Source organism: Brachypodium distachyon, chromosome 1 (genome assembly GCF_000005505.3).
Source record: "Brachypodium distachyon strain Bd21 chromosome 1, Brachypodium_distachyon_v3.0, whole genome shotgun sequence".
Lineage (NCBI taxonomy): Eukaryota > Viridiplantae > Streptophyta > Magnoliopsida > Poales > Poaceae > Brachypodium > Brachypodium distachyon.
Window position 1 is genome coordinate 61,984,270 of NC_016131.3, and position 15,882 is coordinate 62,000,151.

Below are 15,882 nucleotides of genomic sequence, written 5' to 3' on the forward strand. Positions count from 1 at the left end.
GTCAACATAGCAGTGAGGAATGGTCTTGCTAATTAGAAAACCACCGCTAGAAAGTGGATGGACAAACCCTATGAGATCATCAAGAAGAAATGGCCGTCGATAACTGATGAGGCCGAATGGGAAAAATTCAAGAAGGAATCGTCTGACCCTGCCTTCATTGCGAAGAGTGAACGTATGAGCGCGTTGCGCGCGAGGAAGCCCTTGAACCACATGCTAGGGAGTGTAGGGAAAGAGGGGAAGAAGAAGGTCTGGCGCAAGCAGGACCAAATTCTCGGCGGCAGGCAGGGTGCCTCCAGTGCATCACATGCTGGAGGACCAACGTGCTAGAGAATATGCACGTCAGCACATGACACCAGAGGAGTGGGCGGGCATTGAGCCAATTCAGCCGCCTGTTAAAAATTTTACGGTAAGGGTTCACGTGCATTAATTTGTTTTCGGCATTAATTATGACACTCATGATCCATATAGACTCACGTCCTATCTTATATGATAACAGGAAAATGCCCACAAATGGGAGGAGAGAAAGAGGTCAGAAACATCTGCCGACTCCGTGCAGAGCAAGAGGTGAGAGTTGGCTGTGACCGCCGGCTTGCAAAAGGTAGAGCACATGGGCCGTGTTCTAGGAGAAGGCGAAGGGGCCTGCTGGGATGATTATTTCCCGCCTGCTCCGAAGCGAAGCAGGGTCCAGAAAAAGCTCCCCGCTTCTTCTGAGATAATAGAACAAGCTAAGGCGGAGGCGCGAGAGCAGGCATCTATCGTGTCTCAAGAGTGTCGCGGGAATATGCAGTGCAAGCCGTCCATCATTTGGTGTCGGCATTGGCCAAAGACCACCCCGCCCTTGGCGCCATACTCGGGGGAGGAGTGGAAGGTTTGAGGAACCTCCTTCCTCCTCTTCCTCCTCTTCCCCCGCGAAAGAGCACCCCGCTGAAGAGCAGCGCCGCCTCCGACACACGTATGGAAGACGATGACACATACACCCCAGGTTACAGCCCGGCTCCTAGCATGGACAATCCCCCCGCTAGCCAACCGGACCCAAGCGAGGGCATCTGGAATAACGATCCGGGTCCGAGCGACAACATCCTTGTAAGCATACTTTTCAAACTCTTTTTCACTCCTTACCTTCATGAATAAAGATATTACACACATATGCCTTCTTCTTGTTACGCACAGGCACCGGTCAAGTGTCGTATCCACGTAGACAAGTCTGGGAAGCCTGTAGGCGCCATTGGCCACCTGATGCCCAGACAATCACCGCCACTGGTGCACGGCATACTTATGAACGACACACAACTGAGTGTGATGGTGGACTCCGTTGTCGACGATCATCGTGATTACGCTATCTCGCTACCTCCGGAGGAAGGTGTGGATATCCTAGGCGGTTGTCCAAACTACCGCATTATGTGGCCTAGGAGCTTGGTATCTCTCTACAACCAGCGCCGGCCCTCTATGACTCCATCTCCCTCCGCCCACAAAGGTACTTCTCATTCGCCGCTCGGCCTTTCCCCTAGGATACTTCCTCCTGTCGATGCCGGCGGAGATGAAGAGCGGGCAATGTCGATGCCTCCACAGCTCAAAGATAGCCAGACCACAAGGTCGGCACAGGCTGGAAGCGTCCCTCCTACCTTCTCTCTCTTGGGTGCCGCTGAGTCCGTGGGTGGCTGCAAGATCGATGACAAGTACAAGGCAGAAGAGCAAAAGGCATGGGACAATAAGAGGAGGCATAAAAAGAAGGGGCGCGGCGGCAAGACCATCAAGGACTCCTCCAATGTCAATCAAGATGAGATGCACTATGTGCCTGACATAACCGGAGTCTGGGAAGACAATAGGCCTGACATTCTCATGAAGAACCCCTGTCAAGGCCAGAGATTCGAAGACAGATGCTATTTCGTGGTTAGGGAGTTTGACCGAGTGCTTATTTACTATTCTGGAAGACCGATAGTCACCGAAGATTCCCTGCGTGCCGTGTCCAGAGAGATGCAAGAGGTTCATCAGTTCTACATGCAAGCATCAGCTGGTTCTCAACAGTATGCCCAACAAATCAATGTTCGAATCCCACGAGACTATGGCTTCTTTGACCAAGAAACTGAGAACATTCAGGAACGTCCTATCACCTTTGGTGTGGAGTTCAATGAACTGTTCCACCTTTTCAACCGCCAAAAGCTTGATATCAACCTCTTAAGGCTATGGTCTGCCTACCAAATAAGGGAAATGCAGCATGGAGGTCAAAAAAGTAGCCATTTTAGACCCTACGGTGTTAAACTACGATGACATCGGTCTTGAGCCAGAAAAGGATCCCTCAAGAACCCTGAAATCTAAATACTTGGTGGCATGTCTGGAGAAATACGCGGACCACGACTTTATCCTCTTCTTCCTTAATTTGGAGTCAGTTGAATTTATATATGGAACCGTTTGTTTTTTTCTAATTCAGTCTTTCTTATACACCCTTAGATACTAAAGTTTGTTTCTTTTGAAAACAGAGACCATTGGGTGACTCTACTCATTTGTTTGCCTTGGTCCGCGGTGTACTATTTTGATTCACTACTTTTGAAGAAGGGTGTTCGAGGTCGGTACTGAAAACCCATCAAATCACTCATTAACACTGCTTGGAAAGTGGCGACCAAGGGAAAACTAGCTGGTAAAGGCTATAAAGACGAGCCTCAACACAACCACAAGTTCTCTTGCCAGCAACAGCCGGCCGACAGTGTGTACTGTGGCTACTACTGCTGTCACATCCTTATGGAGAATGCCAGCATGTTCAAGCCTGAGTGGAAGGGGTCAATCGCGGCTGTGGAAGAGTACTGACGGCCCCGAATGACAATGGCACACCGACCTAAATGGGTCGTGTATAACATTCAAAGGGAGTTCGCCCATGTCATCAACAATGAGGTCATCAAGCCTAGTGGGGACTTCTACGAACGCGTGGAACAAGTGGTGACTAGGGTTCACCCACAACAATAGCTTCAAACTTGACATGAGATACATTTGTATTCTTTATATGCTTCTATGAAATTTTGACACTTTGTAATCAATGTCGTGAAGTTAGATACATTTGTATTCTTTATATGTTTTAAATGATGTAGCTTTATACACATTTGTATGTTTTAAATGATGTGGTTGTGTATTTTTCTGTGCTGTGCTGTGCTGTGTATTCAAATATATATTTTTTTGTGTATTTTCTATGGTTTTAATTATTATTTTAATTACTGAAAATGTATCAGTGTCGGTCGCTCGCCCGACACTGATGTGGCAAAGCGACGGTTACTGATGATGGTACATCAGTAACGGTCGGGTCGGGCCGCTCGCCACTGATGATATGTATATCAGTAACGGTCGCAGAGACCGTTACTGATGATACCCATCATCAGTAACACGAAGTTAGTAACGGCGGCCCCGACCGTTACTGATGCTGTTTTTCGACCGTTACTGATAAGCCTTTCTGTAATAGTGGTCCCGGTCTCATGAGGATCAATGCAAAGGGAACATCCAGGAGTGTGCGGCCAGCCCCTAACGGCGAGATTGTCGGCGGTGAGGATCTTGTTCTGCACAAGAAGCCAGGCGAAGAATTTGCACTTGTTTTCAGCCTTGGCTTTCCAGACAGTGTTTGTGTGTTGGGCATGGATGGAGCCGAGGAATTGAGCCTTGTACGCCGAGCTGGAGGTATAGGAGCCATGCGAGGTCCAACGCCAAGTGATGGAATCGGGGGAGTCGGGATTCAGGACCACACCTTGAAGTCTCATTCAAAGGAAGACAAACTCATCGAGTTGAACCGCATTGGAGATCTTGCCTCTTAAAGCGTGGACCCAAGCCCCCTCGGTAATATCATCGTGCACAGAATGGTTCTTCCTTCTAGTGATGGCAAAAATGGTAGGTGCGATGACTTGGGAATCAAACCGTCCAGCCAGGAGTCATGCCAGAATTTTGCCTTACGACCATCGCCAATCTGCACCGTGGTGGAGGCAGAAAAAAGAGCACGGTCACATTTGTTCACCGGAGGGGGCATTTCCTCCCATTTGTGCAGTGCAACATGGGTCAATCCTTGCTGACCATGAACTCCACGATATATACTTTTGTTTTGAAACCTAACTTCCACGCCATGTTCCAAAGCCCATGCCGAGCTTATTAATTTTTTACGATCTTGTGTTCTTGCTTATACATGAAAGTTATTAATTCAGTAAAAGGCTTATATTTAAACGCAGCAAGACACGGCTTCTGAAATTTAAGCCAACATGGAGCTCATTGATCTAGAAAATGGTTGGTACGTAAGTCTCAATTGCTATGCTACATTTGCGGTTGTGTGCATAAATCAATGGAGAGGCTAGGGATTCAATCCTTTTCAAAAATGTTATGCCACATTTATTTGGAAACCATCACGCACCTGTCGCGATTGCAGCTTCACCAATAAGGTTTGGATGGCGATTGATCTGCTTGTACCTTGTGGGAAAATAATAATTGGTCATGTCACGAAAATCGGAGGAGACAGGGGGTTTGGAAGTAGAGAAATGGGAGGACCTTTCAAAATGTGGCCTTGTCAAAAAAAAAAATGTGGCCTTGATGCCGCTTCCGAGTAGTGAATGTTCACTTTTTATCAACAGCCTAGAGATGTTCCTCGTCCTTTGCCAGCCACGGGTTCGGCCTTGTCGGTTGTATCCTACTAACTTTTTTTTAATGTGAACTCCATCGTCTGCACATAACTTGCTTTAATATCTAATCGAATGGTAAAACGATTGTCTTTTACTAAAAAAATTGTCATCTCATGAAAGACATAATCACTTCTTCTCACGAAGAATGACACAGACACATTTTAAGATTTTATATCAACAATTAGACTAATGATTTGAGTGTTACGTACTAACAAAATTATATCACTGGATAGTATTTGAAAAATGTTTCCAACGGTATAAATTTATAACACATAATTTACATATTATTGGTCTAATCGTTGGTCAAATTTTGACCTCAAAATGCGCGCGCGCCCTTCTTTGTGAAAAAAGGGTGGGAGTAGCTAAAACAATGAAGTGCATGCTAGCACGCTACATCGCCACGCTTTTATCATCTAAGATGTTCATCCATTGAAAAAAATTTATCAAAGTTCCACATCACCATTTTTATCGTCTATTGTTCAATTTGCTTTTAAATTAATCAACAAGGAAGTATCTTCAATCCAGCAAAGCTTCTAGCTACCTTCGTAAATGTAAAATGACACATGTATTATATCAGTTTTACTAACTCTCAATTCGAAATTGCTAGTAGCTAGTTTAGACAGAGTTCCACTTGCATATATACCCTGGAGAGGGATCCCTGACTGCAAAGTCATGGACGTTAAGTCAGATGATCTTTGTCCATATATATAGACCTTTGTGTACCAAACATAGCACCTCCGGGTTAACCATCTTATACCAATTGAGGATGAAAGTGTAAGAGAACTGCTATGACATGTGAGCCCGCGCCCAACTGTTGGGCTGGACATATATAGAGCAAACTTCGGGCTAGAGTGTCACAGCATTTCCTTATTTTCATGCATGGGATAATATAAGATCATGAATACAACTGTTTTCAGTTCGCGCGTCTTAATTAAGCACAAACTAGCGTTTCATCCGAGATATACACGATATTAACTGTGCAAGGCCGTACGTACCCAAGATCATATATCGGTTGATCGACACACATGCAAATAGCTGAATCCATGTGTCAAGTGAGGTGCCTCGGATGGCTGCCACATAAACCCAGGCAAAAGACATGAATAGGGACTACGGTTTCAACTTGGAACTTTCAAGTGCGCCGGGACACACGTATGCATGCACTGTGGAAGGCAAAGCTCAGTAAGCAATGAACTCTATATCATCTCCTTCGATGGATTGCTCCTAGCAATAATAGTTTACTCAGCTCTGCCTCCTCCTCGGCACTATAAATAGCAAGGCGTGCCCAGGAGGCAAGCAGTGTCAAGTGGTAGAGCGACCAGAAGCAACACCACAGCTAGTATAGCTAGCTAGTCGATCTCCCAAATTGAGGGAGCGGTCGATCTCCTTGCTCGATCTAGCTAGCTAGAGAGTATTTGTTTCTAAGCAGGAGATCAGTCTCAGGCTGACGTAACTATAAGTTTAGTACCTGGCCGGCGCGGCCTTAATTACTCTCCAAAGATGGCTGCCATTGGGAACCCTTGGGTCTTTGCTGTGGGCATTCTAGGTATATATACATCCACCATATATACGCTACATGCATGTTATTTCATTCACGCCATATATGCTCACAATTTCACGGACCAAATTAATATTCCACACGTAGTTCCTGAACAGAATCAACATAAGCAGCTGCGTAGCTTGTGTTCCGTTTGTTAATTCGGGTTGTTAATTTAGTGTTGTTGTCTGTGTTTTAATTGTGCATGCATGCAGGCAACATCCTGTCGTTCCTGGTGATCCTGGCGCCGGTGCCGACGTTCCACCGCGTGTACAAGCGCAAGTCGACGGAGTCGTTCCAGTCGGCGCCGTACGCGATGGCGCTGCTGAGCGCAATGCTGTGGCTCTACTACGCGCTGCTCACGGCGGACCTCCTCCTCCTCTCCATCAACGCCGTCGGCTGCGTCGTCGAGACCGCCTACCTCGCCGTCTACCTCGCCTACGCGCCCAAGCAGGCCAGGGCCTTCACCGTCAAGCTCGTGTTCGTCATGAACGTGGCGCTCTACGGCGCCATGGTGGCTTTTCTGCAACTCTACGTCAGGGACGGCGACCGCCGCGTCGCCATCGCCGGCGGCGTCGGCGCCGCCTTCGCCTTCGCCGTCTTCGTCGCGCCTCTCGCCATCATCGTACGTGTATAGCTAACACATGCATGAACAACTCGGTCTCGTAGACAAGTACTAGTATATATACGTTGCATATTTATCTAACTTGTAAATCTGCATGCAGAGGCAAGTGATCAGGACCAAGAGCGTGGAGTTCCTGCCCTTCTGGCTCTCCTTCTTCCTCACCATCAGCGCCGTCGTCTGGTTCTTCTACGGCCTCCTCATGAAAGACTTCTTCGTAGCGGTACGCATGTTAATTAAATCCTCCCTTTAATTTCAATTATTTTAGTTGCATATATTGAAGCAGGCAGGCATGGCATGCGAGATATGCAAGCTAAGATTCAGCATTAGTTAGGCTTGCCAGCTTAGGGTGCTATGAATTGGTTTTAAACAACGAACTTTTATGCAATCATGCATCGCGAGATGAGTGCGCTGCGCTTGTGTCACGAGCCAGGTGCCCCCAGCTGTTGCATGCATGCAGGCCTACAACCTAACAAAAAGATGGAGTACCATCTCCGCACAGTCCACACGCAGCTGCAATAAGCTACTATATCTTTCGCAAAAGCAAGTGATACGTATATACTCATGCTACTTACAAATTAAGCTCGCGTAGAAAGACAGGTTAAATCAACATCGGCAGGCAGGCTCAGCACTAGTAGTAAGCTAATTTTGAATTTTGCAATGACCGAAACGTGTGCACATGTGCAGATGCCGAACGTGCTGGGCTTGCTTTTCGGCCTGGCCCAGATGGCGCTCCACCTGGTGTACAAGAACCCCAAGAAGAAGAAGGGAGCCGTGTCGGAGGCCGGCCAGGCGGCAGTCGCCGCGGACGGCGAGAAGCAGAACCAGCTGGAGCTTCAGCAGCAACATCAGCAGGCCGCCGCGGCGACCATCAACGCCGACGACGCCGAAGACGCCAGCAAGGTGCAGCAGAGCGTGACCGTGGTCGTGGACATCCCGCTGCCGCCGCCCGAGGAGCACCCGGCGCCGATGCCGCCGCCCATCAGGACTGCCGTCGAGGTGGTCTGATGATGCTACATGCAGGGACCGACTGATTTAACTATCTGCAGCATATGCGCCGCTGCACTGCGTTTTAATCTGTAGCCTATACGTGCCTGTATGTGTTGTTGAGCTCGTTGAATGTAAGTTCGTGTTAATTCCATGTACGTTGTTGGTTAATTAATTAGTGAATTAGTACTATACTACTAGTAAATGCTGCGTAGATTTAGGCACGGTATTGTGGGCTCGTGTGATCATCCATGCATTTTATTTACGTACTCCCTCCGATCAATAAAAGGCCCATGTATTAGTTCTCTTGTTTCTTCCATCTTTTGGTTAATTAGTGCTTGTTTGGATGAAACGAATTCGGTGGAGGAATGAATTTTGGGGGAACATCTAGGTGGCAGTTTCGTTGGTTAATTAACTACTCTCTCCAATCCATAACAAGTGTTGGGGATACTTGTATAAGCTTGTACCAAATCCCCAACACTTATTATGGATCGGAGGGAGTAGTATTTTTTTCTGACGCCATATTATGCATTTTTCTTCGTTTATCTTTTTTGTGTTTTATGAAGGGCAACAATCTGGATTTTATCATATGTCGAATGAACTTATCTGTTAACTACCGGCCTTGAACTGATACTTCACAAGAATATAGTAGAATCGCGCCCCAAGGTGGCGGTGGCGGCGCTCGCCTCGGCCTGGGCGCCTGACCCGGGTGAAAACCCTAGTGCTAGCTCCTTATATGTTCCCGCACCCCGCCGACGTCGCCCTGAACTCGCCGCCACCGCCACCACTGTTCGCCGCCACACAGCACGGCCCGGGAGCCGCCTCCTGCCGACCCCGGGTGGAGTTTGTGCCGCTCGCGCTGCCAGCCCGCTTCACCGAACCAACCGAGTGGACGAGCCGCTGACCATCCTCTGTTTATCCTCTGTTTTTTTAGATAATTTTATAGTCTGTTTTCCTCCGGCAGACGAAGCTTTCAAAAGTTTGAGTGAGAATAGGTTGCTGCTGCATGTGGTTTCAGTACCTGAAACAGAACACAAATTTCTGCAACCAAATTTCTGCACAAATTTTGACGTTCACAGGAGCCATTTTGTAGTCTGTTTTTTCCCCAAGGAGGCGAACCTTTCAAAAGCAGAGTAACAACAGGTTGCTGCTGCATCTAGTTTCAGTACACATGAAACAGAGGACAAATTTCTACACAAGACTGCACAAGAAAGCTATTGTTTGCTGCTTTTGAAAGATAAATGTTTCTGATCCCTCGATGCATGATAGTACCATGTAACGGCAACCGGAATAGAAAATACTACTGTAGCTCTTTTGAAGTTCTAAATTAAGGACAAAGCAGTGTATTGACAATCACATCACTTGTTGGACATAATAAGTCCGAAAAAACGTCCGAAAACGAAAAGTACGTCGAAGAAAAAAGAAAGACACATATCTCGTCGGTGGGTTGACGGACCTCATGCATGTCAGAGATTCCCAGCAGGCCCATGTCTCGCTCAGTGAAAGGGGAAACTACGTAATCTTAGGCAAAGGAGATGTCAGTAGTCAGTACGTGAAGATCGCAGAGCGTTAATTAAAAAGCATCTCGAAGGCGAACAAGAGGCAAAATAAGACCATTTGGGAAATTTTATCAGAGCCAGGTTTCGATCCTGGGACCTGTGGGTTATGGGCCCACCACGCTTCCGCTGCGCCACTCTGATTTGGTGTTCAAATTATTGATTTCTGTTTAATTAACCAGCGAAAAAAAATCGGTATCAGCCATTGATTTGACCAATATGGCACAATCAGGTGAAATCAGCTCCCAAGCTGAATAATCGCGGCTCCTGTCTCTCCCTTCATCCCTCGTTCTCTCGAAAACATCCTCCGCTGATCAGTCTTGACAACATTGTTACTTGAATACTGATGACAAATAAGGCTAGTCACAGTGCAAATAACTTGGATAGTAGCATAAATATCAACTAGGTATTTTGGTGACATGGTATGAAAATAAATGAAAAAAAAGATGGAACTGGTAATTAGATATGTTATCGTAACATTACACAAATCAAGACAAGATGAGTCTACGAGACAATTAATGACACAATGCATGACATCACACATAAGCAAAGTTATTTCTTGTCATGCGAATTATTTTCACATCAGTGTATCAGACTATTTTTTTTTGAACCGGAGTCCGAAGACTCAATCCATTAATTGATTAAGAAGAAGAGAATTTGCCCAGTTAATTAAACGGAAAACCGGGCGAAAACCTTTACAACCGTGCATGGCGCAATCAAAAAGACCGCACACATACACGCTGGCCGACCTGGCCACCCACACTCACTCCACGCGCTACAAAAAGAAAGTTGCCGTCGAAGTTGTACGCGGAAGTCATCGTCATCACACAAACATTTCTCCTGAGCTGGCAACTCCGACTCCCCCCACCAACGCCCAAGAATGGGTCCCAACTCCTGTAGACGCCCAAGTTCGCGTCTGCCCATGCCAAACAGTCGACCACCCATGCTAGTGACCAAGAGGCGCGATTCTGATGGCGAGCTTCAAAGGAGCATATGCAAAGATTGCACCGAACAAGACCCACACAGACCGGACCACCCATCACCAAGTCCTCGTCATCACACATCACTCCTCTGAGCTGGCGACTCTGACTTCCCAACGATGAAGCAAAACCAACACTGGAGAGACACTGAACACGCCGGAAGGACCGATTAACAAGACCATCGCCGCAGCCCAAACTCATCTCAACATCACCGTCGCAGCCGCAAAAGACGCCAACGAACCCCACGCAGCCCCACAACCACTGGTCCCACGGCCGGTGCAAAACTCCAAAAGCGACGCCACCAAGGAGGAGAGCGACGCAAATAGCGCCGCCGTCACCGATCCGAGCCACCGAATCTGAGGGAAATGGCGCGCCCGAAGTCACCGTCGCCGTCCGTTGCTGCTCCACCGCGCCCGAAGCGCTGCCTGTCGCCGCAAGCCAAGCGCCCGGCTCTCCCCAGCCGCAACAGGAACTACAGCGACCAGATCTGGACACGTGGACACGGAGCCAAGCCCCAGAGCCCCCCCCCCCCCCCCCGAAGCCTCCTCCTCCACCCCATTGTGCTGCCAAGCAACAACAACTTTAAGCTTCCTCGCAGCCGCCAGCAGGGCACCGAGATCCGTGCGCGGCTACGCTCCAGCTGCCGCGCCGCCGCGGACCAGCAGCAAGAGGCCCTGCTGCCGCCATCCTCGATGGCCTTGCGGGCTTTCCCGTTAGCCATCTCCGGCAGCGACGAGGGGAAGGTAGGTGGGTGGGGGAGACGGCCTGGCTGGTGAGTTGCCTCCCATGTCGCCCCGGCTGGGGAGTGACGCGAGAGTTTTTGTTGTTGTTCCCTGTATCAGACTATCAGTGTGGTGTGTAGGGGTGAGCTAGTTTAATTTGAACCTGCTCTGATCAACACATGTTGTGCGGTTGTACCTAAAGTGCTACGACTGCCAGGCAGAGAAAGGATCCGATCCTTGCGAGCGTAGAGGCGATGTCCCATCGATCTTCATCTTTGAGACTTATTGTCTTCATGAAGACTGAAGACACAACATGCTTCACCTTACATGTATCAAGCCGGGAAGTATAATAAACTTCTTCGATTGATCTTTAGGATAGTTATCACTAATCTTTCATCACAAGCCATGTATTCAATCCTTGCATCAATTCTTCCAACGTTGTAGAGGAAATGTGGACCTGGCTTGATCTAAATTTTTTTGTGAGATTTTAGACACATAGATAATGAGTTTACTCAAATTTTTATTTTTATTTTGAATATTTTAGAGATGATATGGTGCGTTGGTAGCTTCATAGTAGTGACGTCAACGGAAGCGGACCGTCCGCGAGCCCGCTTCAGCCGTCCGCAAAAAAGCACTTAAGTGGCGTCCATTTAAGTCCGTTGACACCTCATGACCCAATTGGGTAGGCCCACTTCGTCTAACGACGCCGCAAAACACCGCATCTTGATCCCACATGCCGCCGTCGCTCGCTCCAAACATGCCGCCGCCGCCCGATCTCAGCGAGGCAGCGCCTCGTCGCCCTCAGCCAGTACGTCTCGGCGCACACGAGCAACCCGCCAGACTACATCCACACACAGCAGCAACAACCTGTGCAGGTTATTCGCAAAAAAAGAAGCAGCATCAACCCGTGGAGGTGATCGGAGGTCCGATACAGGCGACGGTTTGTCCCAAGCTACACCCGCGTGCCCACCTCTCCGCTGAAAAAAATAAAAATAAAAATCTTGCGGTTCCAGTGGATTCGGGATCCCGTTGGCGAGCTGCGAGCGGCTTCTGCTGGATTTGCGGCGAGCGGCGGCGGCGGCGAGTGGTTTCTGCTGGAATTGCTGCGAGAGGCTAGGCGGCGGCGGCTGTGCTGCGGCGTTCGACGACGGAAGGGGAGAGGAGCAGCCTACCGCGAGCTCGCTTCTTAATTTGACGACGCGGCGGTCCACGGAAGAGCAGTCCCGACATCCACCGGCGGCAGCGCCCGCCTCTCTCTCTCTCTCTCTCCCTCAGGCTAATAGCATCCAGGAGGTTCTCTTTCCTCCGGTGAAGAAGCTCGTCCCGGCGGTTATATCTGCTGCGGCCAAGTCGCCTCTCCCTCCACTTCGACCTGGTCGGCAGTGGCTCCGCACGGCTCGACCGTCCAGGGCCGGAGGGCCCCTCCCGCACCGGCAGCAGGATCCCTGACCTCCCGGAGCTGCAGCCCAGGTCAGCTCCATGGAATAATTTTTGGCCACGAAATTTCCTGCACTGATGCTAGCTAATTTTTCAACGATTTGCACCCGCCGGTCCTCATACGCCCCTCATCACGTGCTCGACGAGCTGCACGACTGCCCGCCCTCATCTACTGTCACGGTGAGAAACACCTGTACACGTATGATGCTAACCTGTTCGGCAGAATGCCTGTGAGAGTGATGTGTTTATCAATCAAGTTTCCTTTTGTTCTTGCGAAGATGAAAATGAAGTTGATTTTATTTAGTCTTTTCATTTTGCAAATTTATTTACCTTCACGCAAGCAATTCCCAAATGAGGAAGAGGACTTGCCATGTGTTTCACCAGCAGCAATACCTGCTGTAGTGTTGAAAGTACATGAACTCATGAACTCGTTTATTGCTCTAATGTGCAAATGCATTGGAATCGATGGCGTTTTCGTGAATGCAGTACTGTTCGCCGTAGAAGAGCAGGTTCTTTATTTTATCTAGCCGTCAATAGTGTTCTGTTTCCAAGAAACTGATGTGGTCTTGCCAAAGATTTCCAGCATCGGTGATATGGTCCAAAATGTGGTAGTAGTTTAGCTCATTGCGTTTGCACTGTGATAATTTTGTCATTTTTCATGCTGTAGTTCAGGGTTCAGGGTGCTGTGATCAATAGCATGTTATGCTCCAATTTAGAGTCCCTGGAGGTATTCATTGTGAGCATACCATGTACTTTGGTTGCAGGTTCTTAAATTGGATCCACAATTCAGCAGGCTTTCACTGTCAAAGATCCTCGAGGTATCAAAATTCCTAGAAAAAATCGCCCACTTGTTCTTTGATTCTGTCTGAAAGGGATAAATTCTTACATGCACTTAATTCCAAGGTGTTGTTGCATGAGCAGTATCTAGCTTTCTTTGGTTTCCACTAATTCACTTGGATTCATGTAGCCATTATGTACCAGACCTATGACTTGATTACTATTGTAATATATAGTCAGTCTTCCTCAAAATTGTCAATCAACTAGAATTAAAGTGCCAGACATCTACAAGTTTGAAAGATGATATATGCACTTCTGTTCTCGTCTGGATTCGGTGCAATTTTGCCGGGAGCAGGGAGCACTGGAGTTTCTTTTGACGCTGTCAGGAAATCAGGAGGCTGGGGTGATATAACCAAGGTGGAAATGGATCCATTTTTGTTGTTGCTGCTACTACTGGAAAAAAATTCAGGTTGTTGACGCCTTGCAGCCTGAAGCTATTGCAGCTGAACTTGTTATCTAGTTGGCAAATGAGCTTGTTGTAAAAAAAAAGTTGGCAAATGAGTTTGCTGTCAAAAAATAGTTGGCAGATGAGCTTGGTGTTTACACGCCTATAAGATTTTCTCTTGCTTTACTATTTCCGTTACTTCTTTCTGCCTTTAGTCTCGTATAAGCTTGAAATTTACCCCTCTGATGTTTTCTAGAGGTTTTCATTCTGACCATACCATGTACTTTCAGTGCAGGTTCTTAAATTGGATCCACTAATTCAGCGGGCTTCCTTTGCTGCTTTAGCTGTCAAAGATATTTGAGGTATCTAAATTCCTAGACATAATTGCCCACTCGTTTTTATGATTCTGTCTGAAACGGATAAATTCTCACATGCACTTAATTCCAAGGGGTTGTTGCATGAGGCATGAGCAGTATCTAGCTTTCTTTAGTATCCACTAATTCACTTGGATTCATGATAAATACGAGGAAGATGTCAAAGAGAAGGCGATAAATACCATCGTTCCTTACCTTCTTCAGATGTTTTGGTTAAAACCAGGAAATAGGTTGGGAACGAAGTATTTATGAAACAGGTCATTGGAAGCTACTCCATCTGATCCTAAATTCTTGACTCAAATTTGCCCAAATATGGATGTATCTATTCTTAAAAAATGTCTAGATACATGTAATATTTCGACAACAATTTAGGATCGGATGGAGTACAAAAATAAGAAAGGGAAACGATTATAATTATATTTCTGAAGCTAAGATCTAAGAAGGAACCGGCATCCATGGCTCTGTTGGGACCGCAGCCCTTGGAACTACAGTTGGGGGTAGCTTTACCATGAACTAACTGCAGTAGGAGAACTTCCTGTATTGGCCCAATAGTCCATTCCTATGTTCAAGTTTGTAGTTGGACCAGGCATTGAAATACTCGATGGCATTGGCATGATTTCCAAGGTCTTACCATGTTCCACAAAGTTTTATCGTGTAATCATGTTCAAGCTGCCCAGACTTCCTTTGAATCTTTTAATGGGACTATATTCTCTTTTCCTTCAGAGGACTTGCCATCTGTTTCACCAGCAGCAGTACTGCAGTAGCTGTAGTAGTGGCAGTTGCCTGAAAAGCTTTGATGCATTAGATTGATAACAAATGGTTCTTTGGTTAAAACCATTTTCGTTTGTGGTAGATTCGTATAGCCGTTATTCTGCTGACTATGGTACTCACTGTTAGGATAAATTTTCTGATCTAGAATTTGTTTTACAATGACCTGAGAAGCTCATTTTTCCATGATCGAATCATCGTCTCACAAGTAGAAATAACAAATACTGAAATTTATTGCATAGTTTCTTTTCTGAATCCTGTTATTGCTGCTTAAACTAATGTTCATACTTGATTTAAGTTATCCATCCTTTGGTTAAAACCATATTCATTTTATGGAGTAGTTACGAATCTTACGATAATCATTGTACATGAGATTTTTACTCGTAAGATCCCGATGCCGTCTTCTGGATGACGAGGAGGATGAAGATGATCAGGGGGAAGATGATGAGAAAGATAGTGAATTACCATGCGGATTATACAGTAGTGATTAGTACTACTATGCCAGGCAACTGATTAGATTAGAATGGGAATGATATGTTGTTCTGCTGATTCACGAAATGATTTGTAGTTCTTGCACATTAGACATAATAGTTGAGACTTATTGTGACTCTCAGATGATCCTAAAAACTTAAGCATTATGCTTCGGTATTCTGAGATTATGTCATGAGTGTGCTCTGTAATATTCACTAAATAATTATGTCGTCAGATGGAGGGATTGAAACTGTTATGCAAGAGACTTTTTTTTAAAACTACTACACTCTGTCTGGAATCCAAAGTGCAGATCTTGCCATATATTCATTTATATGTAACCCAACAGTTGGACAACCCACTTCCTGTCTCCTTATTGCCCATTTCTGTCCGAAAACTTTGCAGATGATTAATCAGCCTTCCATTCCTACAGTTTGTATATGCTACTTTGAAATCTGTATATTCTATTGACTTTGTGGTCCAAGGCTAAAATCTACCATTGGTTCACAAGCATGAATTGAATCAGTCGGGCACTGAAAAGATTTTTGAGGATGTATGTTTGGTTGTACGTT

The 15,882-nt window shown here is 46.7% G+C and overlaps 1 protein-coding gene, 1 long non-coding RNA gene and 1 other non-coding gene across 4 annotated transcripts; 2 read left to right on the top strand and 1 right to left on the bottom strand.

The window, feature by feature from the left end:
- The first annotated feature begins 5,953 nt into the window (after positions 1 to 5,953).
- LOC100830282 (bidirectional sugar transporter SWEET12) lies at positions 5,954 to 7,804 on the top strand. Its single transcript, XM_003561592.2, has 4 exons — positions 5,954 to 6,183; positions 6,390 to 6,799; positions 6,900 to 7,019; positions 7,484 to 7,804. The coding sequence occupies exons 1-4, from the start codon at positions 6,138 to 6,140 to the stop codon at positions 7,802 to 7,804; spliced, it is 897 nt and encodes a 298-aa protein (XP_003561640.1). The 5' UTR covers positions 5,954 to 6,137.
- A 1,607-nt stretch (positions 7,805 to 9,411) lies between these two features.
- On the bottom strand, positions 9,412 to 9,483 carry TRNAM-CAU. Its single transcript has one exon. It is a non-coding gene; the product is annotated as a tRNA-Met (tRNA).
- A 1,387-nt stretch (positions 9,484 to 10,870) lies between these two features.
- On the top strand, positions 10,871 to 15,594 carry LOC104581780. 2 transcript variants are annotated; one of them, XR_729938.3, is made up of 4 exons: positions 10,871 to 11,981; positions 12,055 to 12,658; positions 13,243 to 13,296; positions 13,991 to 15,594. It is a non-coding gene; the product is annotated as an uncharacterized LOC104581780 (long non-coding RNA). The 2 variants fall into 2 exon arrangements; XR_729937.3 differs by having other exon boundaries at positions 11,589 to 12,658.
- Positions 15,595 to 15,882: the final 288 nt, after the last annotated feature.